General features: G+C 43.3%; 1 protein-coding gene across 1 annotated transcript in view; it reads left to right on the forward strand.

Moving 5' to 3' along the window:
• The window catches only part of BUB1 (BUB1 mitotic checkpoint serine/threonine kinase), a 50111-nt gene that overhangs the window by 16326 nt on the left and 7077 nt on the right, over positions 1–26708 (forward strand). The window contains exons 9-19 of the mRNA XM_033100975.1: positions 1710–1861; positions 7843–8093; positions 9792–9850; positions 11017–11145; positions 11240–11350; positions 12121–12220; positions 13053–13134; positions 15319–15493; positions 17285–17369; positions 21593–21831; positions 22868–23011. Of these exons, the coding sequence (XP_032956866.1) occupies positions 1710–1861; positions 7843–8093; positions 9792–9850; positions 11017–11145; positions 11240–11350; positions 12121–12220; positions 13053–13134; positions 15319–15493; positions 17285–17369; positions 21593–21831; positions 22868–23011 (1527 nt within the window). The remainder of the gene's footprint in view (positions 1–1709; positions 1862–7842; positions 8094–9791; positions 9851–11016; positions 11146–11239; positions 11351–12120; positions 12221–13052; positions 13135–15318; positions 15494–17284; positions 17370–21592; positions 21832–22867; positions 23012–26708) is intronic.

Genomic DNA, 26708 nt, shown 5'->3' on the forward strand with positions numbered 1-26708 from the left:
TTTACTTATTCTTAGAAAGCACCTAAAAATGTATATATTTTAAAAACTGTTCCATTTTCAAATGATTTCCATAGTCATGTTTGTTTTAGAAAAAATGTTTAGTATCATACTATTACCAAATATTATTCTTGATAAACATGCACATTTTTGTAACTTATATTCCCTGGACTTAAAAGTAACCATGCCAAAGGCAGGTAAAAATTATAATTAAAAGGTGAATTCTAACCAGCTTCACTAGTGAATTCTAACAAACATTCACAGAATAATTAATACCAAATCTTCTCAAACTCTTCAAAAAATAGAAAAGGAGGGAACACTTTTAAACTCGTATTATGACACCAGCATTACTCTGATACCAAAACCAGACAAGGACACCACAAGAAAAAATGACAGGCCAATGTTCCTGATGAAAATAGATGCAAAAATCCTCAACAAAATATTAGCAAACTGAATTTAACAGCACATTAAAAAGATCATGCACCATGGTCAATGGGAATTAGTCTAGCCATACAGGGATGGTTCAACATGTGCAAATCAATCAATGTGATACATCACGTAACGAAATGGATAAAAATCACAGCTTCAGAAAAACCATTTGACAAAATTCAACATCCATTTATGATAAAAACTCTCAATCTCGTGGGTATAGGGGGATATTACCTCATCATAATAAAGACCATATATGACAAACCCACAGCGACCATCACAATGGTGAGAAGCTAAAAGCTTTTCCTCTTAAGAACGGGAACAAGATGAACATGCCCATTCTTATTCAACATAGTATTGAAATTCTAGCCAGAGCAATTAGACAGGAAATAGAAATAAAAGGCATCCAGATTGGAAAGGAAGAAGTAAAACACTATTTGCAGATGACATGACGTGTATGTATATAGAAAAACTCCACCAAAAAAGTGGTAGAATTAAACAAAATCAGTAAAGTTGCAGGATACAAAATCAATATACGAAACACTGCAAAATGAAAATACTAAAAAAGATACATGCACCCCTATGTTCATTGCAGCATTATTAATATCCAAGATATGGAAACAACCTAAGTGTCCATCAATGGAAGAATGGATAAAGAAATTGTGATTGTTATACACAAAGCAAAATATTCAGCCTTGAAGAAGAATGTAATCTTGCCATTTGTGACAACATGAATGGACCTTGAGGGCACTACGCTCAGTGAAATAAGTCAGACAGAAAAAGACAAATACTATATGATCTTACGTATATGCGGAATTTTTAAAAAATGTCATAGATAAAACAGATTGGCGGGGGGTGGTGAAATGAGTAAAGGAGTTGGAAAGGTACAAACTAGCAGTTATAAAGTAAGTCGTGGGGACATAATGTACAGCATGGTGACGAGTTAATAAAATTGTGTTGTATATTTTCAAGTTGCTAAGAGCAGATCTTAAAAGTCCTCATCACAAGGAAAAACTTTTTTTTTTTTGTAACCATGTATGGTGACAGATGTTATCTATACTTCACTGTGATCATTTCATAATATATATAAACATAGAATCATGTACTTCTGAAACTAATGTTATATGTGGATTATACTTTAATATAAATAGCTAGCAAAGCAAAGGTAATACATATTTCAGTTCTGATAACCTAATGCATATGGAAAAGACTAGTAAAAAATTTGCAGTTCTATGGCCTGAATTTAAACGTAGCGTGCAAACCATTTTTTATCTTTCCTGAAGTAAACGAAGACAGACATTATATGATAAGGAAAGAAGCAAATGCCTTTGAAGAACAGCTATTGAAAGAAAAAATGGATGAACTTCATAAGAGATTGCATCAAGTGACGGAGCCGTCCCGGGAGAGCCTGCCCGCTTCCCAGCACAGTCCTGCGGTGCGTGCTCATCATTGACTTCCCGTGCCTCTGGTTCTCTTTGCTCCTTCCTGTGCCCTAATTTTAGTGTTAATTCAAGTCTGATGTTCAGTGTGTCTGTACATGTTTGTTTATTTATGTGTTTATATATTTACGTTTCCATTAGATGGTTTTGTTCATTCTTACTTATTTGGATTTCCTTTTTGCATGATTTGTTTTCCCTGAGAGTTCCAAGAAATTGTTAAAAGAATTGTCTCATTTTCTCTTGCTATATTTTCTTGGTATATATCCCCACACTCTGAAGAAACTGGCCGTATCCTTTTATCAGGTTCAGATGCATCAGATACGCTCTTAGTTTCACTTTTCTTGGCCACATGCCGTCCACAGTTTTCTGACTCCCTCCTCCAGATCGGCTGGGGCCGCCAACCTCCCTTTGGCCCCCCGCTGTGGTGTGTCCCTGCTTGTTTTCTCATTCCTTTGTCATCATTGCTCTGTAACATCCCTATTTGGCTGGTGCATAGTCTCCGAGAGCTTTTTTATAGAAAATTATCTGGGAGGGTTAATTTTCTGCCCTCACACTTGGCTGATCATTGGCTGGCCTTGATGTTCTGGCGGGGAGGTCGGAAGGCTCTGCTCCTCTGTGTGGGGCTCTGTGTTTGAGAAGCTCGGAGTCATTCTGATTCCTGGCTCTGAACGTGCCATCTGCTCTCTGACAGCGTCCTGAGTTGTCTCTCCCCAGTTGTGACCTGGTGATGTGCTTTCCCTCTGCACTTGCTACCCATTACATTCAGTGCTTGAACATTCCAGTGCTACGCTTTTGGGGAATTTTCTTTAGTTTTTAAGTTCTTCTTGCCCATACACATTCTCTTATTTGTTGTAATCATACTGGATAGTGGAGATCCCAGATTGATCCTCTAATTTTCTTCACTTTTTTCCTCCTATTTTTCTACCTTTGTGCTTTTCCCCTCTAACTTTCTGTTAGATTTCCTTAACTTTTTATGGCCCACTTATTAGATTCTTTTATTTCAGATGACATTTTTAAGATCAGATAGCTTTTTTACTGTAAATGTTTATTTTCACAGCTGCCTGTTCTTATTATGTGAATGTAATATTCTACCTGTCGTTTGTTTTGTTTTTGTCTTTGTTCTTCACATTGAAATCTGATCACACTGTCCTATCTGGTGACCTTCACTATCTACTCATCCGACAGCCTGCAGAGACTGACTGCACGTCCTAGGGGCCTCGGGGCCTTGTTGGCATCTGTTTGATTTGAGCATGTACACCCGGGCTGCTGGCTTGGGAGTGAAGCAAAGGGGCGAGGGGTCCTGCTGTTCAGGAAGCAGATCACTCAGTCCTCGTCTCTGTCACCAACACCCTCTGCCCTGGCCCCACGTCCTTTTGATTCAGTTTGTCCAGAAAGGAAACCCAGTCTGCTGCCAGGTGGACATATACCTGCAAGAATGGATCTCAGGATCTGCACTGTAAACAGACTCACTACTACCACATACCTGTCCTAGTCCCACCTTCACTTCCATTTGATGTGTCTAAATTGTCACCTTCTCCAGAGGTCAGCCTCCACCTGCTGTTTTATATGCTAGGATTCCTTTACTGTCGTGCTGGGGGAGTTGGTTTGAGGAGGGTGTAAATAATAAAACACATGTCTAAGCCACTGTTTTTAACCAGAGTCCTGCTTTCATGAGGCTTATTTTTGTATGTCGGTGGCATAAGGATATATTTTCCAAATGGATTGCCGATTTCTCTTAAATCATTTATTGACCAGCTAGCTCAGCCTTTCCCCATTCACTTAAAATATCTTTATCAGGTACTAAATTTTTAATACACAAGATCGTTTTTAAAATATCTGTACCTTTGTTTGGTCAATAGGTTTCTTCTTGATCATTCTATGTTGTGTACTTACCACAGCATTGTTATATGTTTTGATACCTGATAAAGTCTGATTTTTTTTTTCAAAATGTTTCTTCAGATTTGAATATTATGATTATTTTTAGTTAGATTATTTTTAACTACTTTTTTGATGACTGATGAGTATGTTTTTGTTGTTGTTGTTGTTGTTTTAAGGAGGGTGCAGCTCACAGTGGCCCATCAGGGATCAAACTGGCAACCTTGGTATTATCAGCACCACACCCTAACCAGTTGAGCTAACCGGCCACCCCGACCTTTTTTTTTTAAATTACAGTTGACATTCAATATTATATTAGTTTCACATGTACAGCATAGTGGTTACACATTTATATAACTTACAGAAGTGATCTCCCTGATAAATTTGCCTCCTACCCGCATCATACATAGTTATTACAATATTACTGACTGTATTCCCTATTCTGTACTTCACATCCCCGTGACTGTTTTATAACAACCAATTTGTACTTCATAATCCCTTCCCAACCCTCTAATCCCCCTCCCCTCTGGCAAACATCAGCTTGTTCTCTGTATCTACGAGTTTATTTGTTTTGTTTGTTTGTTTATTTTGTTTATTAGATTCCACATATAAATGAAGTCATGTGGTATTTGTCTTTCTCTGTTTGGCTTATTTCACTTAGCAATTATTGATAGGCATGTAGTTATTGCCATTTTATTGTTTTGACTGTTTTTGTAGTTTTCTGTTCCTTTCTTGCTCTCTTTTCTTGTATGTTGATGACTTTCTATAGTGCTCTATATGGATTCCGTTTTCTATATTTCTTGGATATTTCTTGTATATTTTTGGTTTCTGGTTACCACGTGCTTCACATATAACAAGCTATATTTATAGCACTCTGTTTTTAGTTGATGTTTTCTTAAGTTTGAATACATTCTAAAATCACTATCATTTTTACTCACCCCCTCCACAGTTTTGTTTTTATTATGTTTTTACTTTGTGTGTGTGTGTGTGTGTGTGTGTGTGTGTGTATTCCTTAATTTACTGTTGTAATTACACATGATCTTCCTACTTCTGTCTTTTAACCCTTGTTCTAGCTTTAGTGTTGGTTGATCCAGTGCTTTTATGTATTTGTTAGTGAGAAATTTTTTCTTTGTGATATTTTCTTACTCATACTTTTAATTTTTTTCTTCTTTTTCTTAAAGAAGTCTCCCTAACATTCCTTGTAATTCTGGTTTGGTGGTGATGAACTCCTTTAGCTTTTTCTTGACTGGGAAGCTCCTTATCTGTCCTTTGATTCTAAGTGATAGCTTTGCTGAGTAGAATAATCTTGGCTATAGTTCCTGGCTTTTCATCACGTTGAATATTTTCTGTCCGTCTCTTCTGGCCTGCAAAGTTTCTGTAGAAAAATCAGCAGATAGTCTTATGGGAGCTCCTTTGTAGGTAACTAACTGCTTTTCTCTTGCTGCTTTTAAGATTCTCTCTTTGTCTTTAACCTTTGACATTTTCATTATAATGTGTCTTGGTGTGGACCTGTTTATGTTCATCTTGTTTGGAATTCTGGGCTTTCTGGGCTTGTATGTCCATTTCCTTCTCCAGGTTAGGGAAGTTTTTTGTCTTTATTTCTTCAAATAGGTTTTCAATTCCTTGCTCTCTCTCTTCTCCCTCTGGTACCTCTGTGATGTCAATGTTGTTACCCTTGATGTTGTCCCAGAAGCCCCTTAAACTCTACTCATTTCTTTCATTCTTGTTGCTGTTCTAATTGGGTGTTTTCCACTACCTTGTTTTCCAAATTGCTGATTCAGTCCTCTGCTTCATCTAATCTACTGTTGATTCCCTCTAATGTATTCTTCATTTCAGTTATTGTAGTCTTCATTTCTGACTGGTTCTTTCAATGTTTTCTATCTCCATTTTTATGTTTCCTGTCTCTGTTGAAGTTCTTCCTGAGATCATTGAGCAGCCTTATAACCAGTGTTTTGAACTCTGTCTGGTAGATTGCTTGTCTCCATTTCGTTTCTTTTTCTAGCGTTTTCTCCTGTTGCTTCATTTGGAACATGTTTCTTTTTCTTTCCATTTTGGCTGCCTCCCTGTGTTTGTTTCTACATAGGTAGGGCTGCTATGTCTCTTGTCTTAGTAGAGTGGCCTTATGTAGTAAGTGTGCTGTGTGGTCCAATGGCACAGTCTCCCTGGTCACCTGAGCAGGGTGCTCCACCATGTCCATTGTGTGGGTTGTGTGTGCCCTCCTGTTGTAGTTGAGCCTTGATTGCTGTTGGCGTGTCAGTGGGAATTGACCCTCAGGCTGACTGAGGACTAGAGGTGACGACAGCAGATGAGCTGTTGTGCAGGGGTGGGGGGGGGGGGTGACCGCATGGAGGATGATTCGCTTTAGTGGGGCTCTGGTGCCTGCCAGTCCACCCTTTGGATGTGTCATTTGTGGCACTAATTGGGTGGTGCTCTGCTGTGGTCTGAAGCCAGGCACAAGGGGTGTTGGCTCTGGGTCCTCTTGGGAGGGGTTCTGGTGAAGTCAAGTTCACCTGTTGCCTGTGCCCAGCCCAGGGCCACCTGGTGGAAGCTACAGAGTGATCTGTGGTTGGTAGCTGGCTGTGCTGGACTTGGAGGTGCCTGGGAACCGAGGCTGGCCAGCACTAGTGTCCAGTGGGGGACAACTTAGCAGGAGGTACAGGGCATGCCAAGGCCGCCACTGCTTGTTTGGGGTTTATGGACCTTTGAGAGATTTTAGGGAAGTCTGCAGTGCTGGCAGAGGCTGGCACTTGTGAGGGACAGCCCCTGAAAGAGTCAGGTGGGCCAGGATCTCAGAGAATCACCAGGGTGGGGCAAGAGCTGTATTAGCCAGGTGTATGGAGACTCAGATTTGGTGCCCACCTGCACCTTCCAGCTGTGCTGAGGGAGGGCTCCACAAAGGAACAATGGCACCTTCTGGCACTTTAGACTCCAAGAGAGCTGCCCCTCCAGTCCTCACCCTGAGTCAGACAATTCCGTTTCTCCCTGAATGTCCCTGGTGCTTTTAGAGCTGCTGTCCTTCACTGGAGCCCAGGGCAAGTGTTTGTGAGTGATTGAACTTGTGTGCAGGACCTTTAAGAGAATGCCTGGATCTCCAGCCACCCTCCGGCTCAGCTGAACTGAATCCCTGCTGATTTTTACAGCCAGGCATTGTGGGGGCCCCTCTTCCCAGCACTGGTGGTCTGGGCTGCGGAACCGTTGCTCCTCGGGGTGGGGGGGGTCTCCGCAGCCGAGATATCCCTCCCAATTTTTAATGGTTGCACACAGGTGTGGGACCTGCGCATTCGGCATCTCTGCCCCTCTTACCAGTCTCAACATGGCTTCTTCTGTATGTCCTTAGTTATAGGACTTCTGTTCAGCTAAACTTCAGACAATTCTCAATGATGGTTGCTCTGTAATTTAGTTATAATTTTGATGTGCTCGTGGGAGAGGCGAGCACAGCGTCCATCTACTCCGCCATCTTGACCGGAGCCATGAGTAGGAACTTTTTATATTTTGTCCATTTGTGAAATAACTGTTTTTGCCCTAGATATTTGGTGCTTTTCTTAACAAATTGTGAGAATACTTCTATATGGTGAGGAATTTACTCCCTGTTTTTTAACTTGGTAACATGAGAGTGTACAGTTGTGGTCTAAGTACAACGAGTAGAAAAGCAAAGATCTTAAGTTCAGAGCCTGTTACCCATCCCGTGTGAGCCATGCTTGTGTGGAAGTCATAACTGGAACTTACACTCACATTTCCTAGTCATCAAAGAAGAAACAGCTACCCGGGGCGTTTGAACGGAAGGGACATCGTTTTGAGCGTTTCATTACCTTGACTTGTTGGTCTTTTCCCAAAATTAGGTGAGAGAAATAACACAGTTCTCAGAGACTGATAAAACTGTAGGGGTGTTTCAGTGGTCGGAGGCATGAGCTACCAGTGTGTCTGGTTTGGTGCAAAGCCCCCCTCGTGGAGAGTGGTCTTTTTGTTGCTGTCGACGGTTCATTTCAGAATAGCTGTAGGGGAAAGAGGCCAGCGTATAATGCCTAATACTGAAAAGCCGTAATACCCCATTACTAATATTCTGGACTTCATTGCTTTGCTTTTGTTTGTTTGTTCTACACAGAAGGTGAATCCAGCATGCATGGGGCCAAGTGTCAGCTCCCAGCAGGAAATGAACGTTCCGTCCCTGCCAGTGGCCACTCTGTGCACCTCACGGCACCTGGGAGAGAGGCCAAGAGAGGCACCTCTTGAGGCAAATGCTGTTACTGTCACGTTGGTGTCCCCAGCTGTCAGCCAGAGTGTCGCTCCTCCTGTTCCTTTGACAGCCCAGCCAGTGACAGATTCCATGTTTGCGGCGACTGGAGAAGATGCCAGGTGAGCCGAAGCTGCTGGGGGAGCTGGTGGTAGTGTGAAGGTGTCTGCCAGCTCCTGCACTATCTGCAGCAAGTCACCCAGCCAGGCCCCCAAAATGGTAGCCCAAGTCTTGTAGGACTACTTATTTCAGGCTTCTTTTAGAGTATTTATTTTACTTCGTTCTTCTCTTTTGAGTTACAAATTTTCAGTATGCTAAAACATAACAGTCTTTTTATAACCGAAGGATATACAGCTGTTACACCAAACTGCCTTTGCTTTCTGGCTTTGACAGAGGACCATAAGGACTGTTACGGTCCAGACAGTTCCTTACTCCGTGTTCTTCTCTTACCTCTGTCTTCCCAGCAGGAGCGGTTTGAGATTGACATCCATTACACAATATGCCAGGCTCCAACTGCACGCCGCTGGGGAGGTGTCCCCAGTTGTGAGGCATTTGCCTGGAGTTCTGAAATTAGCGGCACACCACTTGTTTTGTATAAATTTTTATTTTCAGTCTCTCTCACTCTCTCTCTATCTCAACATATAATTTTATTGATCCATTAGAAAAAATACAAGCCACAGTGTAGCTCACACCCTCCCCTTAGGCTAAGCCTCTGAGCACAGATTATGGTTCTTAAGCGTTGGTTCAGTGCCCAAGTTAACTTGGATCACTGATTTCTGCTGGAAATGAAATTTAAATCCTCATGCTCCTTCACTCACATTAAGACAATAACTGTCCGGGGGCCTGTATTGCACCCTGTGTGTAAGAAGAGGGCTGTGTGGGAGCCTTGGCTCCATTAGCTCTTCATAGTTCATTTATGCAGCTGTCATGGTAAGAGCGGCAACAGCGACAGCCCTGTGGAAGTGATGTGTGGCCAACCGCCCCTGCACAGATGGAGTACTGAGGCTGTGGGAGCCAGAGATGGCTGTCCCTTGTACAACTGTGACACTCTTTCACCTAATAAACATTTAGGTCTCCATCAGAAGCACTTCAGATTTATCCTGACCCTGGCCCAGGCAAAGGACTGAATGGACCCCCATGACATTCTCAGCAGCTTGGACAGCTGACCATGGCAGAGAAAGGGTACCTTTCTCTGAAATCTCATATAAAAACTTATGTTTTTATGACAGTTTAGTGGGGATTTATAAAATTTAAAGTGCTTTGCAGTTTCTCCTTTACATTTTACCAAGGTCCACTAAGAGAATTCTAGCAAAGATAAATAGACGAGGTCCACTGTCACAATTGTGCCTAAAACAAACTGACGTGAACATCTTCTGTGCCATGTTTTCCCTTCTTAATAACTGGAACTCTGGGGAACAGTGCCCTGTGCCTGCTGGCTCACCACGATGGGGGCCGTGCTGACAAAGCATGGCGCTGCTTCCCTCACTGTGACCGGGGAGCTGCATGCTGGCCCTTCAGCCATGTGATAAATGGGGGCGTTCAAATTAGGGAGCCACTTTCCCACCCTACCACAAAAAGGCACGATTAGTATGCTGTTAAAATACACAACCACTGTGTCAAGTGAATGTTAGCACCTGGCCTGTGTCTGTAAGAATTCTTTTCTTCAAAAGGAAATAAAAGAAAAAATGAAACATTTTATTTACTTACGCTACAGACCTAAGCAGTTTCATCCATACTGTATGTAACAACAGGCTTGTGACTGCTGACATTCTTTTCACTGTTCTTTCTTGAGAGTTGACGTGTAGAGTTTTTTCTTCCAGATGTGTGACTCAAAGTACTCATGAATTCAAGCCACACAGTGGGGCCAACATGAAAGAAGGTAATGTGTAGTTACTGTACATGTGTTCTGACCTGTTAACCAGACTCCCCCAGGTCACTCCGAGGTGTATGTGGTGGCCGTGGTTTGTGACGGCTTCACGCCTTGAAGAAGCCGTCTGTTAGCTTTCTTATTCTGAAGGCAGAGGTTAGAGGAGCTCTGGGCCATTTCCAACTCAGGCAGAAATCCACCTGTTAGTCACATCTTATTAGTTAGAATCTCTGGGAAACTTGCTATGTGCGTTTCTCAGCAGGTTTATCTAAAATAAGAGTCATCTTAATATGTTCTGAGGAGGTAACAGTGATTAAAAGTTTAATTAGGAGTGTTAGACTTCTGTTTGGTACTACTCCGTTAGATGCATTTACACTGAAGGAAAGTTTTATAAATAAATTGAGACACACAGATTGGACACCCCCCCCTCCCGCCACGTGATTGTGACATCCTTTTCCAGTGACAGTTCAGTGGGTATAGAGCTACTTGAAATAGCTGGAGACCCCTGCATTGAACCCAGACTTCCTGAGCACTGGCTGGGTACACGGAGTTAGGGGTGCAGTCATGAACAGAAAGGACAAAACCCAGAGGTGACTGCGGGTGATGCCACCAAGAAAGTGATATTGGGTCAAGGCCATTTAGGAAGATCTGCTCCAGGCCCATGCAGACATTGCAGGTGGGATTGTCCCCGGTGTGTCTGAGCACGGCTGAGGCTGAGGGGTGCAGGGAGGACGAGGGGCAGTCTGGGCCGGCTGGGCCCGGGTGAGCAGGGCCCGGTGCACCATCGCCTGGAATCCAGCTGAGGGAGCCGGAATGCCAGTCTGAACCTTTACAGTGGGACTGTCGGGACTGTCACCGTGTATTTCTTAGGATATATTGGAGCTGAGGGTCGTTTATGACAAGGCTGCTAGTTTGGTACAATTTTAGACCAAACCACTTATTCTCCTGAAGCTTTCATTTCCTTTTCTGTAAAAGGATCATTCTTGCCTTACCTACCTCACGTAACTATTATAAAGATAAAAATGAAAGATAGGAAAGCATCGTAACAATGGCAGTCCCTGGTGGTGATCGTCAGGGATAATAAGTGTTTTAATGTAATCAGGTTCTTATACCGTGCACCTTTTAAATTCTTCTGATTTCCCTACTGATTCTGTATTTTGTCCCCATTTCTTTAATAGGGTGTGAAACACTTAAGGTTGTTAATGCAAGTTCTTTGCACACAACCCCAAACACGTCCCTGGGCATGGTCCAGGCGACGCCCTCCACAGTGCAGCCGTCGCCCACCGTGCACACAAAAGAAGCATTAGGTAAGCCTTTCACTGGGATGTGTAGCCTCTGACAACACATTCGTGAAAGGTCGTTTGCAGCCTTGTTTACAGTTACTCTTTCTACTGTTTTAAGGTTTCATCATGAATATGTTCCAGGTTCCTACACTCCCTGACATTTCTGATGACAAAGATGAATGGCCATCTCTAGATCAAAATGAAGATGCGTTTGAAGCCCAGTTTCAAAGTAATAAGAATTTGTTTAAAAGCTACCAGGTGCAAGGCATTGTGTGTGGTTGCCACAGGAAATAGGATTATACAAGAAGTGGTCCTGCCCTTGATGGGCTTGCCACATAAGGGCAGGAAATGCACGAAATAGCAAATTTGACAATGGTTGACAGGGTACTCCATGTGTGTCATAGGTCTGTTTTGTTTCTTAGAAAGTAATAGTGCTAAAGAAAGACAAGGTCCCCGTGGATAGGACCGGCCGGGAAGGGCTGAGTGCTTGAGGTCTGACCTGAGCCTTGCCGGGTAGAAGAATGGCGGGGGAGAAGTGCTGGAGGCCGGCAGTTCGCCCACATTGGTCCAGGGTCAGGAACCCTGCAGGAAGCCGGAGAGATCACGATAAAGCTAAACAGGATCCAGTTAGACGCAGGAGGGTATGAAAAGCAAAGCAGAAGGGTTAATTCTTCCTTCTATAAAAGGGAAAACAAAGCCACTAGAGCTTTATTCAGTGAATCAAGGGACAATAGCAATATTTTAGGAGAATGGTGAGCACCGTGCTTTACATGGGGCAGGAGGTCGGGAGCTGGAGGCTTGAGCGCGAGGTGCCATGACTGTGGTTATTATGTCACTTCCTCTCAGACGAGGTGACTTAGCTCATTCCCTAGTGTTTGAAACGCTGACCTCTCTTCCCTATAAGCTGTCGTTCTACTTTCTTATTTAATGTTAAAGTTTACCATAAAGGATATTTTTTTTCCAATGCAATAACTCAATGCTATTTTTTCTCTATTGCAGAAAACCCCAGTTCTTCTGGGTTCTGGGGAGTCAATAAGGTTATCTCTTCTTTGTCATCTGCTTTTTCTGTGTTTGAAGATGGGAACAAAGAAAATTATGGGTAAAGAAACACCTGGGGGAGATACCTGTGGTCACAGTGACGTGGGATTCCACACAGGTTGCTCTAGGACACAGCGCAGTGAGGTGGCAGGAGAGTGGCCTGCCGATCAGCTGGTCTGACTTCCAGTCCCAGCCCTGCCGCTGATGAGCCTTTGGCCGCGTGTCCAGGAGACTTGCTGAAGGTTTTCTCTAGACCTGCAATGCATGCGGGGCACTGTGTAGCTACATGTGGTACAAGGAAAGGAAGGAGAGCAATTCTGTGGGTTTGAACTTGTATTAGATGTGAGTGAATTCACTGGTCCAGGTAGCCAGATGTGCTGTTTATTTTTTCAGGATCAGTGAAATAGAAAAGGCTTCGGTGGGGTCATGCTGTTGAGAGAGTGTTTTAAGGTTGAGGGAAATCACATTCTAGTGGTAGCTCCAGGAATTTTCAGTATTAATAGTGGAAACTTAAAAGGAGAGTGCTGGTTTGAATGACAGGTGTCGCAGTGTGGAAGAGATTCCCACTGAGGCATGAAGGACAAAGGCCTGACCTGCTCTCAGAAACCCACAGCACTGGGGATAAAGAATGCATGGTGTCTGTGACCCTCTGTGGCCACGGCCCTCGCTCTTTGTTCCTAAAACTTATAACTCAGTGTTATAGAGAGCTCTGTATTTTCCACTCTCCCTTAATTCAGTTTTGCTACAAGTGTTGTGAAGGTAAGGGACATGTATGTAAATATTAACTGATTGGACAGGACAACTGGAGGATGTTTCTAACACTCAACCTGAAGAGGTAGCATTTACTTCCTTGGCATATTTTACTATTTATAATTTTGCAAATCTTTCCATAGGTTACCACAGCCTAAAAATAAACCCACAGGAGCCAGGACCTTTGGAGAGCGCTCTGTAAGCAGATTTTCTCCAAAGCCAAAGGTAGGTCAGTCTCTGCTTCCTCTTGCTTTTACAAGGTAGCTGTGCAGACAAAGGAGGTGATGTGCGCCGGAGTGTAGTGGAAAGCACAGCGTCATATGGAGAGTGTGCCGTGGGGACGTTCTTATCCAGTTATTTGGCTGTCTAGTATATGCCAGGCCCTGTGATGGGTGCAGAAACTGAAGGAATTTTCTATGGTCCTTGTGTTCAGAGGCCTTTGTGCTGGACAGGAGGCCCCATGGGATAAATGTGTTTCCAAGACCTGGGGAGTGAGGCCTGCGGTGACTTAGAATTAAACTGGAAGGGCCCATCGTTGGCACTCCTGCAGACATGTGTCACCTGTTTGCTGGCCCGGCAGTTCCTCGGTGACAGTGGCTGTTGCGTCCAGCCCATATGCAGCTTCCAGCTGCCCTTTCTCCATCCTGGCCTGGCCTCTGCTGGGTGTGTCAGAGTGCTGCAGAAAGTCTGCTCACCCCGGCACGGTTTTTACCCCTCAGCAGATCCTTCTGAGTAAATTGTCACCCAGCTCTCTAACTCTGCTGGTGAACCTTTGACTTTAAAATTTCCCAAATAATGGGCTGGGTTTCAGATGCAGTGGCGCCGTTTCCTAGGTGCATTTTGCTGAACTATCCAGCTACACGTGCTCTGGCTAAGAGACCACGACGGACTTTCCATGTACCTGGCCCGGAGCATATGCCACTTGTTTTGTCCTGTGTCCCCTGACGAAACAACCGGCCAGCTCTGCCTGCAGTGTTGGAAGAGATGGGGTGGAATTGATGAAGAATGCAGGGACAGGAAAACCAGGGCCTTTCCTGGGCAACTGAAGGGCTCAGTCAGGTGTGATTCTGACTGAGCAATTTCTGCCTGTGCCCTAGACTCTGAAAACTTGACCTTTGCGTCCGTGGAGAAATAGCTCATTCTAGGGCTGGGGCAGGAAAGAGACAAATGCGTCTAGAGCGCCTTATAGTGCCAGAAAACAAGGAAGTGCTTCGCAGGAGCCAGCCTGCGTAGCCCCTGGCCAGACCTGGTGTGATGTGAACAAGAAAGTAAGGAGGAAAGGGTAACATTAGATTCTAACCCAAGAACCAAAATAAATACCCTCATTGCTAAATAAAGAGACAGAGGACGAAATATCTTTACAGAATTCCAAGGTAGGTAGATGAATGTGTGGCGGTAGAAAGCGGCCATTGGAACCACGTGATAGTGGCTGCTGCAAGCAAGCCCACAGGTGAATACTAAAATTAGCCAGTGAACTTTAAGAAGAAACAGGATTTTTGTATAGCCTCCAGTATTTCACCCAAATTATTTATTAATTACTGTGGTGGTTTTAGCGTTTGTTCGCGAATTCTCTGGCACTCCTCTGGCCAGGGGATGGAGCTTAGTTCACTGTCGTCCTAGTGCAGGCTGGAATTAGTGACTCGCCTGGAACACGTGCAGCAGGGAGACGGGAAACTGTCCTTTACAGTGGGGAGACCTGGCAGACACCTTAGCCAAGTGTTCAGTGAGCCTCAGCAGAGAACGCTTGTGTTCCTGTGATGTGTCCTCCAACGTGACGTAATGAGAAAGGGCACTTTACCCTGCTGTCCTTCCCCAAAATCTATAGCCCCGGTCTAATCCTGAGAAAACATCAAGTAAACCTAAACTAGAGGGGCATTCTACAGTTCCTGACCAGTATTCGCTAGTGTTGGTATGAGAAAGACTAGGCAGGACCAGTGAGCTGGCCTGGATTAGAGGAGGCTGAGGAGGCGCCCGGAACTGGATCCGCAACAAAAGCGACATGATGGGAAATCCACACACTGCCTATAGTTAATAGTACTTCTCAAATGTACTATAAAGTAGGAACATGAGAAGCCTGATAAAGGGCACATGGGAACTTTGTACTATCTTCATAGTTCCTTTGTAAATCTAGACTTTTCAAATTAAAACAAAATGTAAACGTTGAAAAACAAAACTGTGACCCTTGTGTGTGGTGTGACCCCAGTGGAGTGTGTAAGACATAAGTAGAGTCCAGTTGTGGGGAAAAGAACAGAACCACGACGTCCGTGGCTGGGTGGTAGCCAAGGTTCCATCTGTTCCTTCTGTAATTCCTCATTTTTTTGACTCTTTAAAAGGTATTAATGTGTTAAATTTCATGGACAGCACAGGGAGACAGATGGTTGCTTTTCTTCCATTCACCTTTTGTTGTAGGAAGTACCTTATCCTGAGGAGTGTTTGGATGACTCTACCGTATGGGGCATCCGCTGCACCAAGACCCTGGCACCCAGTCCTACGAGCCCAAGAGACTTCACGGCTGCCGCTCGGCTCGCATCCACACCTTTCCAGAAACTTCCGGTGGATGCAGGACATGCTCTGGAAGACAAAGGTGTGTGTGACACTGCTTGTGTAGGGTGTGGGTTCATTTTGTGATTTACAACAAACAAAAAGGCCAGCATGAACAGAGTAAATGATTTGAATGCTAAAAACTGAACATATTTTGCATTATTTTATATTTTCTAATTTGATAAAAGTAACAAATAGCAAATTTTAGTCCTTGATATTTGTCTACAAGTCTCATTAATTACTTTGGAATCATAGCCAAGTACTAGCTCAGAAAATCATATTTTCTTGTTTTTTAGCGCCCTGACTCCAAGAGCATCATGAGAAAACTCACAAATAGTCCTTATTTTCCCCCAAACATAACACTTCTATATCAAAGATCTTCACATAACTGAATTGAACCTGAACACATGACATTGTCATCAAGCACAGATAGTTGTCACCTATTAAGGACCAACCTACAGAGTATACACTGTGAGACCTGGGCCCACTTGACCGTTTTGGTGACTAATGATTTACTAGCCAAACTCTTATCACTGCTGGCACGTTTTTGTTTTGTTTTGTTTTTTTAAAGATTTTCTTGGGGAAGGGGAACAGGATTGTATTGGGGAACAGTGTGTATTTCCAGGACTTTTTTATTGGGCAACAGTAGTGTGTTTTTCCCAGGACTCATCAGCTCCATCCAAGTCAAGTTGTTGTCCTTTCGATCTTAGTTGTGGAGGGCACAGCTCAGCTCCAGGTCCAGTGGCCGATGTTAGTTGCAGGGACGCAGCCCACCATCCCATGCGGAAGTCGAAACGGCAGCCTTGTGGTTGAGAGCCCACGTTCCAACCAACTGAGCCATCTGGCCACCCGCACATTTTTAAAAATAGCAATTTTTCAACAAATCATGCCAATGAAAAGACTGCCAAAGAGTTTCGCTCCCCGAAATGGAAGCATAGATTTGAGCCCATAGACCTAAAAATGTTTATTTAATAAGGAGTGAAATTTTTTTTTCATATAGTGCTAAACCAATATGGTATATTTCTTCTCTGAGTTTTAAAGGAGAGTTCAGTTGAAAGTTGGACAATTGCCAAGTACTATCATAAGCTTGCCACTTTAATAAAAAAATATTTTAAGCCTTTTCCTATCAAGAAAACTAATCAGTCCAGTCTTTCAAAATATAGAAACTTAGTCAATATTGGCTATACTTAAGAGTACTTGCCACTTTGGTTCTGTAAATAGAAACTAATGTTCTGGAACTAAAGTATGAGCTCCTGTTCAGTGAGGCAACATCTGATAAAACCAAATGCAGTGTGTTCTTAGTGTTACATCACTTTAGAGGTTCCTTCTGTATTTCTGCCCTGTCTGTAGTTGTTACTATTTTTAAGTTAAAGGGTCTGATAAGTGTTGCCAGGGAGCGCTCTGACGTAAACACGACATCATTCAAGCGGCTAAACACCAGCCTACTGACTGAAGGACACCTCTGCCCTCCAGAGCGCAGCAGCCTTTTACTCTCGGTTCCTGTCCTCAGGTTCTCCCAAAGCAGGGTGTGGCCTGCCACCCACACCAGTCGCCTCCCCTGGTCTGCTCATCCCGCCCCTCTGCAGGCCCTGTTCTCTGAAAGGATTGTATGGATTAGATAGTTGAAATGCTCACACATATTAGTAGTAGAATTTTTTTTGGTGATTTCTTTTCTCCCATCTTTAAAGTCTTAAAGCATACTTTACCATGGAACACGATTTTGAAATTATAATGAAAGTCATATAAAAAAGAATCCTGGACTTGATAACTATGTAAAGTCATATGTGTATACATGTGTGTACATAATGTCTGTCTCTAATTTTCTACATTTCAGAAAATGTGGCAGCAACACTGTGTACCCATGTGACTTTGGATTCGTGTGAAGAAAATGTGGGACCCTCAAAAGACAGAAAGTTCAGGTATTATATGCGTGTACATGGCCTTATCACTCCCTTTTCATTCTAGCTTTCCTTTTAGGAGGTAATGATAGTCTAGCCCTTAAAGGCTAAGAGTTTTTTATTGACTCTCAAATTTAAGTCAGAAGGTTCTCTCGTGGATAAATATGACTGTTAACCTGAACATGGGACACGTGGGAGCCGTGAGAGAAGCAGTTGGTCGCAGATCCCTGTGGGTGGTTTCTGTTCTGATTCCCTCGGCAGACACTTACCAGCCAATTAGAAGATGCATGACTGTAGGTAATTAATTTAGTCTTCTAGACCTGGTTTCCCCATCTTACGATGGTGGAAAAGAATAGTTCCGACAACTAAAGTTATTGTGAGATTAATCAAAGGATACAGTACATGAAAAGCATAGGTGCTGTGCTAGAGTGTAGTAAATACTCCAAAGGTTGGAGTTATTTTCAGTGTCTATTACAATCACCAGACTATTCAAATATGGTGGAATTTGACGTCTGCAAAGCAGTCCTGTATGATAAGCCTGCTTTTTGCATCAATACCTCAGAGGCTTAAACATACTACCTTCCTCCTCGTAAAACAAAGTTACTGATTTTCTCAATTATCATGGGTGTAAAGAAGGAATTATGTCTGCTCAGTTGTGCAGTAGTCCTCCTATGTCAGGGCCTTCAGCTGGTAAGTAGGTGGGTGACACACTGGGTATTCTTTAGCAGGAATGTTGGGAGGAATGGGTTTAATTCCGCCAAGCTGTCGTCTGAGCGTCAGTACTGTCACTGAGACTGAACACATTTGTAACACTACAACAAACAGGACGTGTCAACCACCATCCAACTGCCTACCACTGGTACAACGTCCCCCACACACACGCACATGCATCTGTACAATTGGTCCTCATCACTCGTGGGCCCTACATTTATGAACTCACCTGCATGCTAAAATGTATCTGTAACCCCCAAATTAACGCTCATGGTGCTTCTGCAGTCACCTGCAGACAGGCAGAGAGGTTACAAATCCGAGTCTCAGTGTGTGTTCCCTAGGGAGGCTGGTTAGCCACATGCCTCACGCTCTAAGTGTCCTTTGGCAGTGTACCTACTTAGTGGTGCCTTTTTTTTTTTTTTTTTTACATTTTTGTGCTGTTGATAGCAATTTCACTGTTTAAAATGTTCTCTAAGTATGGAGCTGACGTGCTATCTAGTGTTTCTGAGTGCCGGAAAGCCATGATGTGTCTCAGGGAGAATATGTGCTAGTTGAGCTTTGTTCAGGCAGAAGTTACAGCACTCTTGGCCGTGAGTTCAATGGCAATGAGTTCAACAATGCATACTAAATAAGGTGTCTTTAAATAAGACATTGTGACCAGAGGCTCGCAGGAACCTCATTCCTCCTAGGAGCAGTAGTTCAGTGTTTGCAGTGACTTTAGAGAGGAGATCCAATGCGGTAACAAGACCAACTGTATACACAGCTCCACACACACAAAGCCCCACCTTTCATCCAATATACACAAACACATGGGTAAGTATATTTTTATACAGATGGATTTATACATGCAACTTCTACCTCTTTTTCTTTTTTCCCCTTTCTTCCACCTCCCTCCCCCACTCTGGTTCAAGTCGTTGTTTCTCAGTCTAGTTGTGTAGGACACAGCTCCCTGGCTCATGCTGGTGGCGGTTCACAGCATCACACAGCAGCCCGCAGCAGCCCACACCAGCCCACACCAGCCCACACCAGCCCACTCACCAGCTCCCTGCAGCCCAGAGAGAGCTGTTGTTCACAATCTTAGCTGTAGAGGGCGCAGCTCACTGGCCCATGTGGGAATCGAACCGGCCACCTCAGCATTAGGAGCACGGCGCTCCAACCGCCTAAGCCACTGGGCCGGCCCAACTTCTACCTCTTGACACAGGCATTTTCCCTGTGAATTTTTTAAAAAACAAACTAATTTTGGAACGATTTTAGATTTTTAAAAATGTTGCAAAGATAACAGAGAATTCCCACATACTCCTCACCCAATTTCCTGTAAAGTCTTAGATTATAGTTGCACCGTTGTCAAGACCAACAGAGCAGCACTGGTTATATATACTCTTAACTGCCATCCAGACTGCGCGTGGGTCTCCCGGCTTGCCACACTGCCCTTCCTCTGCCCTGGACGCCATGCTGCATCTGCTTGTCATGTCTCCTCATTCCCTCCTGACATAGGAGGACTACTGCACAACTGAGCAGACATAATTCCTTCTTTACACCCATGATAATTGAGAAAATCAGTAACTTTTGTTTACGAGGAGGAAGGCAGTGTGTTTAAGCCTCTGAGGTATTGATGCAAAAAGCAGGCTTATCATACAGGACTGCTTTGCAGACGTCAAATTCCACCATATTTGAATAGTCTGGTGATTGTAATAGACACTGAAAATAACTCCAACCTTTGGAGTATTTATTACACTCTAGCACAGCACCTATGCTTTTCATGTACTGTATCCTTTGATTAATCTCACAATAACTTTAGTTGTCGGAACTATTCTTTTCTACCATCGTAAGATGGGGAAACTAGGTCTAGAAAATTAAATTAATGACGTACATCTTGTAATGGGCAGCACTGGGATTTGAACCTGTATCTCTGATCTCAGAACCCTTGCTCTCACCCCTATGCTGTACTGGCTCTTGTTATCAAAAAACCCTTCTTAAACTAAGACCGTAGTAAATAAATTATTGGATGAAAGACATGAGCAGAATTTACAGAAGAAAAAATAATGACTAAACATGGAGAAAATAGTTAAGTCATGAATAATAATTAATGCAAATTAAATGGCTTCTTCCATTTAATTTAAAGTCCTGCCCAATGGGCATAGTCTGTACTACCCGCCAGGCATCTTCCTACATGCGATAAACGTCTGACACACAAGGCTCCGTAAGCCACACTTGGCATACAGTTAACTTAGAAGGATGTAGGACGACAGTCACAGTTGCCAGCAGGGTCATCCTCTCCAGGAAATGACTGTCTTAGACCCCTGCGGGACAGTTAAGTTCCAAGGAAACTTCACCCAGGTACAGAGGCTTCCCTGCCTGGAAGCTTTATTTCCACGGAAGTCAGTGGCTCTTGAAACACTCCATACATTGAGTTTCCAGCGTCCCCACAAGGGACAGACCCTTTACGAGACTCATGGTACCCAAAGCCTGAAGCAGTGGGTTCCCAGCACATATTTTTAATTCTTCCAGTTTAGATACAGTTACCAGTGAGGGTGACTCTTTACCCTAAGCAATGATGACAGTGATATTCTTACCTTTTCAGTTTACAGGGGAAAAGAGCTAGGAAGTTAACCAAAATGTCCTCATGGAGAGGTAAAAAGGGTTTTGTTAATCATTTATGCCCCTGCAGTAATTCAGGCACTCATGTGGCTCATAGCAATGTACACGGTTTGGAGACAACTTTATCTGTGTGTGTAAAAACCCCTGGTTTCTTGTAAAATTCTGGAAATATTTCATATCTAAGAACCATGGGCTTGTGATATTCCAGAGTACAGCCGCTGGATCAAACGGCATGCGGTCATTAAAATCCATGCTGGGTCTGTGCAGAAAGCCGCAGACACAACCTGACCAAATGATCAAGGTCAGTGTCACAGGTGGTAATGCATGGTGGTGTCATGTGATGAGAAGGGCACCTCACCTCTGATCTTCTCCCCCAAACCAATACTCATAGCCCCAATCTGAGGAAGACCTCAGAGAAACCCAAACTGAGGTGCATCCTGCAGCACGCCTGGCTGGTACTCCCAACACTGACAGGATCTTGGGAAGCTGGACAAGACTGGGAAAGTGTCACAGATGTGCGTGTGTGTGTGTGGGAGGGGACTATACCAGTGGTAGGCAGTTGGATGGTGGTTGACACGTCCTGTTTGTTGCAGTGTTAGAAATGTGTTCAGTCTCAGTGATAGTACTGACGCTCAGATGACAGCTTGGCAGAATTAAACCCGTTCCTCCGAACATTCCTGCTAAAGAATACCCACCTACTTGATACATGCACTACATGGCTTTGATTTCTTTCTGTTCATATTGTACTAGCTGTCTGTATTTGCATGCATCTGTTTGTCTGAAGAAAATGGCTTTAGTCAACTCTTTGTTAAGCAACTTTGAAATGTCATTTCTAGAATGAAAAGGAAACTGCTGTGTGGGACTTGACGTGATCAGATCCAGGAGGCTTGTAATCACATGTTTGTTTCCTCCTCTCTCATCCCTTTCACCATCAGTCCCGTTCAGGAGGAAGGTCTGGCACCAGCAGTCCCCGCAGATGCGTGTTCAGTGTCCTTGCTGCATCCTCGCCCACCAGCTGCAGGTGGCCTGCTGACCCGGGAGGCGGAGCGGGGCCTGGAGGCTTGTACACTCGCCGACACTGACCTTGCCGCTGCAGGGGGGCCGGCAGACGCCAGCGCTGGGCCCCAGGCAGAACAGACGCAGACTCGCCCACTTGGGAGTGGCCCTGCCCCAGGTAGCAATGATGCTCAGTCTTCTTGTCCCCTGATAAGGACAGTGGCCTGGTAAAAGCTGCTCTGCACACAGCTCGCCGAGCAGGACAGGAGCTCAGGCAGGTCTTACGTGCAAGTCCCGGTATATACAGCAGTAGCACGCCTGTGGGCTCATTCACCCATTGTGATCTTAGAAGGTGCCAAGTCACCACTCTTGGAAGAGGGGATTGAGATTGGGGGGCCCACTGTGCTAGGCATTTACTATGATACCGTTGTTCCCATTTTACAGGAAAGTAAACAGGCTCAGGGTTGAGGGACCCCACACCCAGGCTAGTCAGAATTGGTCTTGTATTGTAGTTAAGAGCACAGCCCCTGGAGGAGACTGGCTAGGTTCATCCTGGCTCCCCCTCATTGGAGGTCATTACCCTCCTCTGTGGCCCTCTTTAAAGTGGAGATGGTGGTCATACCTATGTCAGTCTTATTGTAAGGACCAGATGACTTTACTAACTAAAGTTTTCAGATCAGTGTCCTCTGTACGCTTGGCGCTGAATAAAAGTGTTCGTTACGCTGGGTTAGTCTTTGATAACTGCCCCCAGCTTCTGTGTTCCCATTAGAAATAACTTTCTTTTGTGGACCCAAAGTATCTCCTACATGCACATTGCACATAGGTAGTACAAGTGTTAAGATGCCACATGTTTTGTAGACCAAGTGGAAAAGCAATTTAAAGACATATCTGAGCATGTGAGTAGCCTGTGAATACCCCATCTGCCTCAGACACGGGCACCCACACCTGTGCTCAAGGCAGAATCCAGCAGCACCGCGCGCCTGAGGTGTCCCTTTGTCTCAATCGAGCACTGGTCTAAATTTGTAGACCTAAAATGACAGGTAATGAGCTGTGCAGATACCCATTTTGACTTTTGGAAATTGTTCTTTATTATTTGAATCAATGTCTTGAAAGATGAGGCTTTCAAAAGCTTACTTAATGTGTGCCTCCACTTGCGTTATTTGTCATTTCTTGGGTACTGAGTTTACTCTGCTTCTGTTTCCATTCCTTTTAAGACCTCACTATTGTGAATCCATGGGATGATGAACTGATTCTCAAACTTTTAGCGGGGCTTTCTCAGCCAGTGCGATCCCGTCCAGATGCCTTTGAATGGCCGCGCAAACTTCCTGCTGTCAAGCCCAAGAGCGAGTTCCAGCTGGGTGAGAACTGTGGTAGTGAACGTCCAAGTCTGATTTCTCTGTGGGAAGACGGGGCTTACTGAGTGTGCGTGACTGCTCCTGGCACCTCCACCCCTGGACGGACGGACGGACGGACGGATGGATGGATGGATGGATGGATGGATGGATGAGCTTTCATCCACAGGCCTAAGCTGAGAACGTTCTGTGAAGCCATGACACTAGCCTTTTGATTGCTGCTGGGGCTGTAACTTACAGAGGCCAGCTGGCCACCTAGCACCATATAAAGTGCACACTTGCATCTAAGACTTCCTGCGACACTCGCACACATTCACAAGGGCGTGTGCATGTAAAAGCAGGTTGGAAGCTGCAGGTGTCAGCGGGGACATGCAGTGACATGCAGTCTCGGTACGCACAGGGGGTGGCCTCCAAGCATGCTATTAAGTGAAAGGACTAACTGTTAGTGGGACACAGTGATTATAGACAACGATGGGAGCAAGACTTCTCGCAACATGCCCCCGACACACACAGACTCCCCATTATTAACGTCTTGCGTTAGTGTGTCCATTTGTTGAGTTGAGCCAATATTGTTACATTATTACTAACTAAAGTCCACAATTTACATCGGGGTTCACTGTTGGTGTCATACATTCTGTGGCTTTGGACAAATGTATAGGGATATGTATTATTACAGTATCAAAATTAGTACCCATCTAATTGTAAAACGCACATCCACGTCTAAGAACAGTGGTCTCATGGTCCTCAAAGTGCCCTGTGCCCCACCTGTTCATTCCTTCCGCCGCCACCTGAAACCCTGGCAACCACTAGTCTTTACTACTGTCCCCATCACTTTGCCTTTTCCAGGATATCATAGAGTTGCATTTAAGTCCTCTGTGTCTTTCAATGGCTGACTCTTTAGTAGCTGTGTAATATTGCCTTGTGTGGACATACCATAGTTTGTTTATCCATCACCTATTGAGGGTGATCTTTGTTGCTTCCAAATTTTGACAAATATGAAGAAAGCTGCTGTGAACATTTCAGTGCGGTCTTTGTGTGGACACAAGTTTTCAGTTTGTTGGGTGAATACCAAGGAGTGTGACTACTGGATCAGATGGCAAGGGTGTGCTTACTTTTATAAGAAACTGCCGAACTGCCCTCCAGAGGGCTGTGTACCGCTTTGAATCTGGCCTGCAGGAGTGAGCTCTGCGGTTCCCCACCCTCGCAGCCACTTGCTGTTGTCAGTGTTTTCAGGTTCAGCCATTCTAATAGGTGTACAGTGGGACCTCACTATTGTTTTAATTTACAGTTCCCTAATGACATGTGATACTGAACATTTGTGTGTTTATTTGCCATCTGCTTATCCTCTTTGGTGAGATATATGTTTAGGCTTTATGCCCATTTTTTATTTAGTTGTTCATTTTCTTAATGTTGAGTTTTAAGAGTTCACTGTGTATTTTGGATAACAGTCCTTTATTAGATAAGTGTTTTGTGAAGATTTTCTCTCAGTCTCTGGCTTGTCTTCTCATTCTATTAACTGTGTCTTTTGCAGAGCAGAAGTTCTTAATTTTAAATTTTAATGACATCCAGTTTATCAACTTTTTCCTTTCACGGATCATGCTGTTGGTGTTGTATCTAAGAGGTCATCAGCTTTCTCCTGTGTTACCTTTTAGGACTTACCATGTTTCCCCGAAAATAAGACCTAGCCAGACCATCAGCTCTAATGCGTCTTTTGTAGAAAAAATTAATATAAGACCCGGTATTATATTATATTATATTAACTATATTATATTATATTATGTTATAGACCCTGTCTTATAGTAAAGTAAGACTGGGTCTTATATTAATCTTTGCTCCAAAAGATGCATTAGAGCTGATCGTCTGGCTAGATCTTATTTTTGGGAAAACACGGTATAGTTTGTGTTTTACATTTAGGTCTGTGATCTTCTTTGACTTAACTTTTGTGAAGATTCTGTGTCTAGATTTATTTTTGCCTATTGTTGTTCAGTTCTATCACCTTTTGTTGAAAAAATTCCTTTCTTAATTGAATTGCCTTTGCTCCTTTGTCAGTGAGCAGCTCACTCTGTTTTGGTCTATTTCTGGGCTCTTTCTGTTCCATTGACTTATCTGTCTATTCTTTCACCAGTACCAGTGTCCTGATTACTGTAGCTTTTATAGTAACTCTTGATGTTGAATAGTATCAGTCCTCCGATTTGTTTTTCAATATTGTGTTGGCTATTGTGGATCTTTTTCCTCCATATAAACTTTAGAATCAGTTTGTCAATATGTATGAAATGCTGGGATTTTTATTGGGATGGCATTGAATCTATAAATCAAGTTGAGAAGAACTGACATCTTGATAATATTGTATCTTCCTATCCATGTACATGGAATATCTCTGTTTATTTAGATCTTTAATTTTTCATCAGAGTTTTGTCATTTTCCTCATACCGATCTGGTACATATTTTGTTAGGTTTATACTTAAGTGTTTTAATTCTTAGGTAAGCCTTGCAAACCTGGGTGTTAATGTAAATGGTCTTGTGTTTTTAATTTCAAGTTCCGCTTACTCATTTCTGGTACAAAGGAGAGCAATGGACTTTTGTGTATTAATCTTGTATCCTGCAACCTTACTATGATCGCTTATTAGGTACAGGAGATTTTTTTGTTGATTCTTTGGGATTTTCTGGATAAAAAATGTACAAAGACAGTTTTATTTCATCCTGCCCAATCTTATACCTTCTATTTCCTTTTCTTATACAGTTGCATTAGCTAGGACTTCCAGTAGATGTTGAATGGGAGTGGTGAGGGGACGTCCTGCCTTGTTCCTGATCTTAGCAAGGAAACATCTGTCTAGTTTTTCACCGTTACGTGTGACATTAGCTGCAGGTGTTAGTAAATACTCTTTATTGAGTTGAGGAAACTCCCCCCTCTTCTTAGTTTGCAGATAGTGAAATAGAGGTTGGATTTTGTTAAATACTTTTTCTGCATCTATTGATATGATCATGTGATTTTTATTTTCAGTCTGTTGACGTGATGGATTACATTGATTGATTTTTGAATGTTGGACCAGCCTTGCATCCCTGGATTAAATCCCATATGGTTATGGTATTTTATACTTTCTTGGATTCAATTTGCTAATATTTTGTGGAGAATTTTTGCATCTATGTTCTTGAGAGATACTGGTCTGTAGTTTTCTTGTAATGTGTTTGCCTGGTTTTGGTATTAGGGTGATGCTGATCTCATAGAATGAGTTATCCTTTGAAAGAGATTGTAGAGAATGGGTATAATTTCTTCCTTAAATATTTGGTAGGATTCATCAGTGCACCCATCTGGCCTCAGTGCTTCTCTTTGGGAAGGCTATTAATTACTGATTTAGTTTCTTTACAGCTATATATAGGCGTATTCAGATTGTCTATTTCTTCCTGTGATTGTTTCTTTTAAAGAATTGTTCTATTTCCTCTAGGTTATCAAATTTGTGGGCATAGAATTGTTCATAGTATTTCTTTATTAGCTTTTTAATGTCCATAGGATCTGTAGTGATGCCCCTTGTTTCACTTCTGATGTTTGTAATGTGTCCTTCCCCCCTCTCCCCCTTAGGTAACCTGGCTAGAAGCCTATTGGCTTTATTGATCATTTGAAACAATTAGCTTTTGGTTTTGTTTATATTCTTTACTGATTTTCTGTTTTCAATTTCATTGATTTCTGCTCTAAGTCTGATTTTGT

This window comes from Rhinolophus ferrumequinum (genome assembly GCF_004115265.2).
Source record: "Rhinolophus ferrumequinum isolate MPI-CBG mRhiFer1 chromosome 13 unlocalized genomic scaffold, mRhiFer1_v1.p Super_scaffold_3, whole genome shotgun sequence".
In the NCBI taxonomy this organism is placed as follows: Eukaryota; Metazoa; Chordata; class Mammalia; order Chiroptera; family Rhinolophidae; genus Rhinolophus; species Rhinolophus ferrumequinum.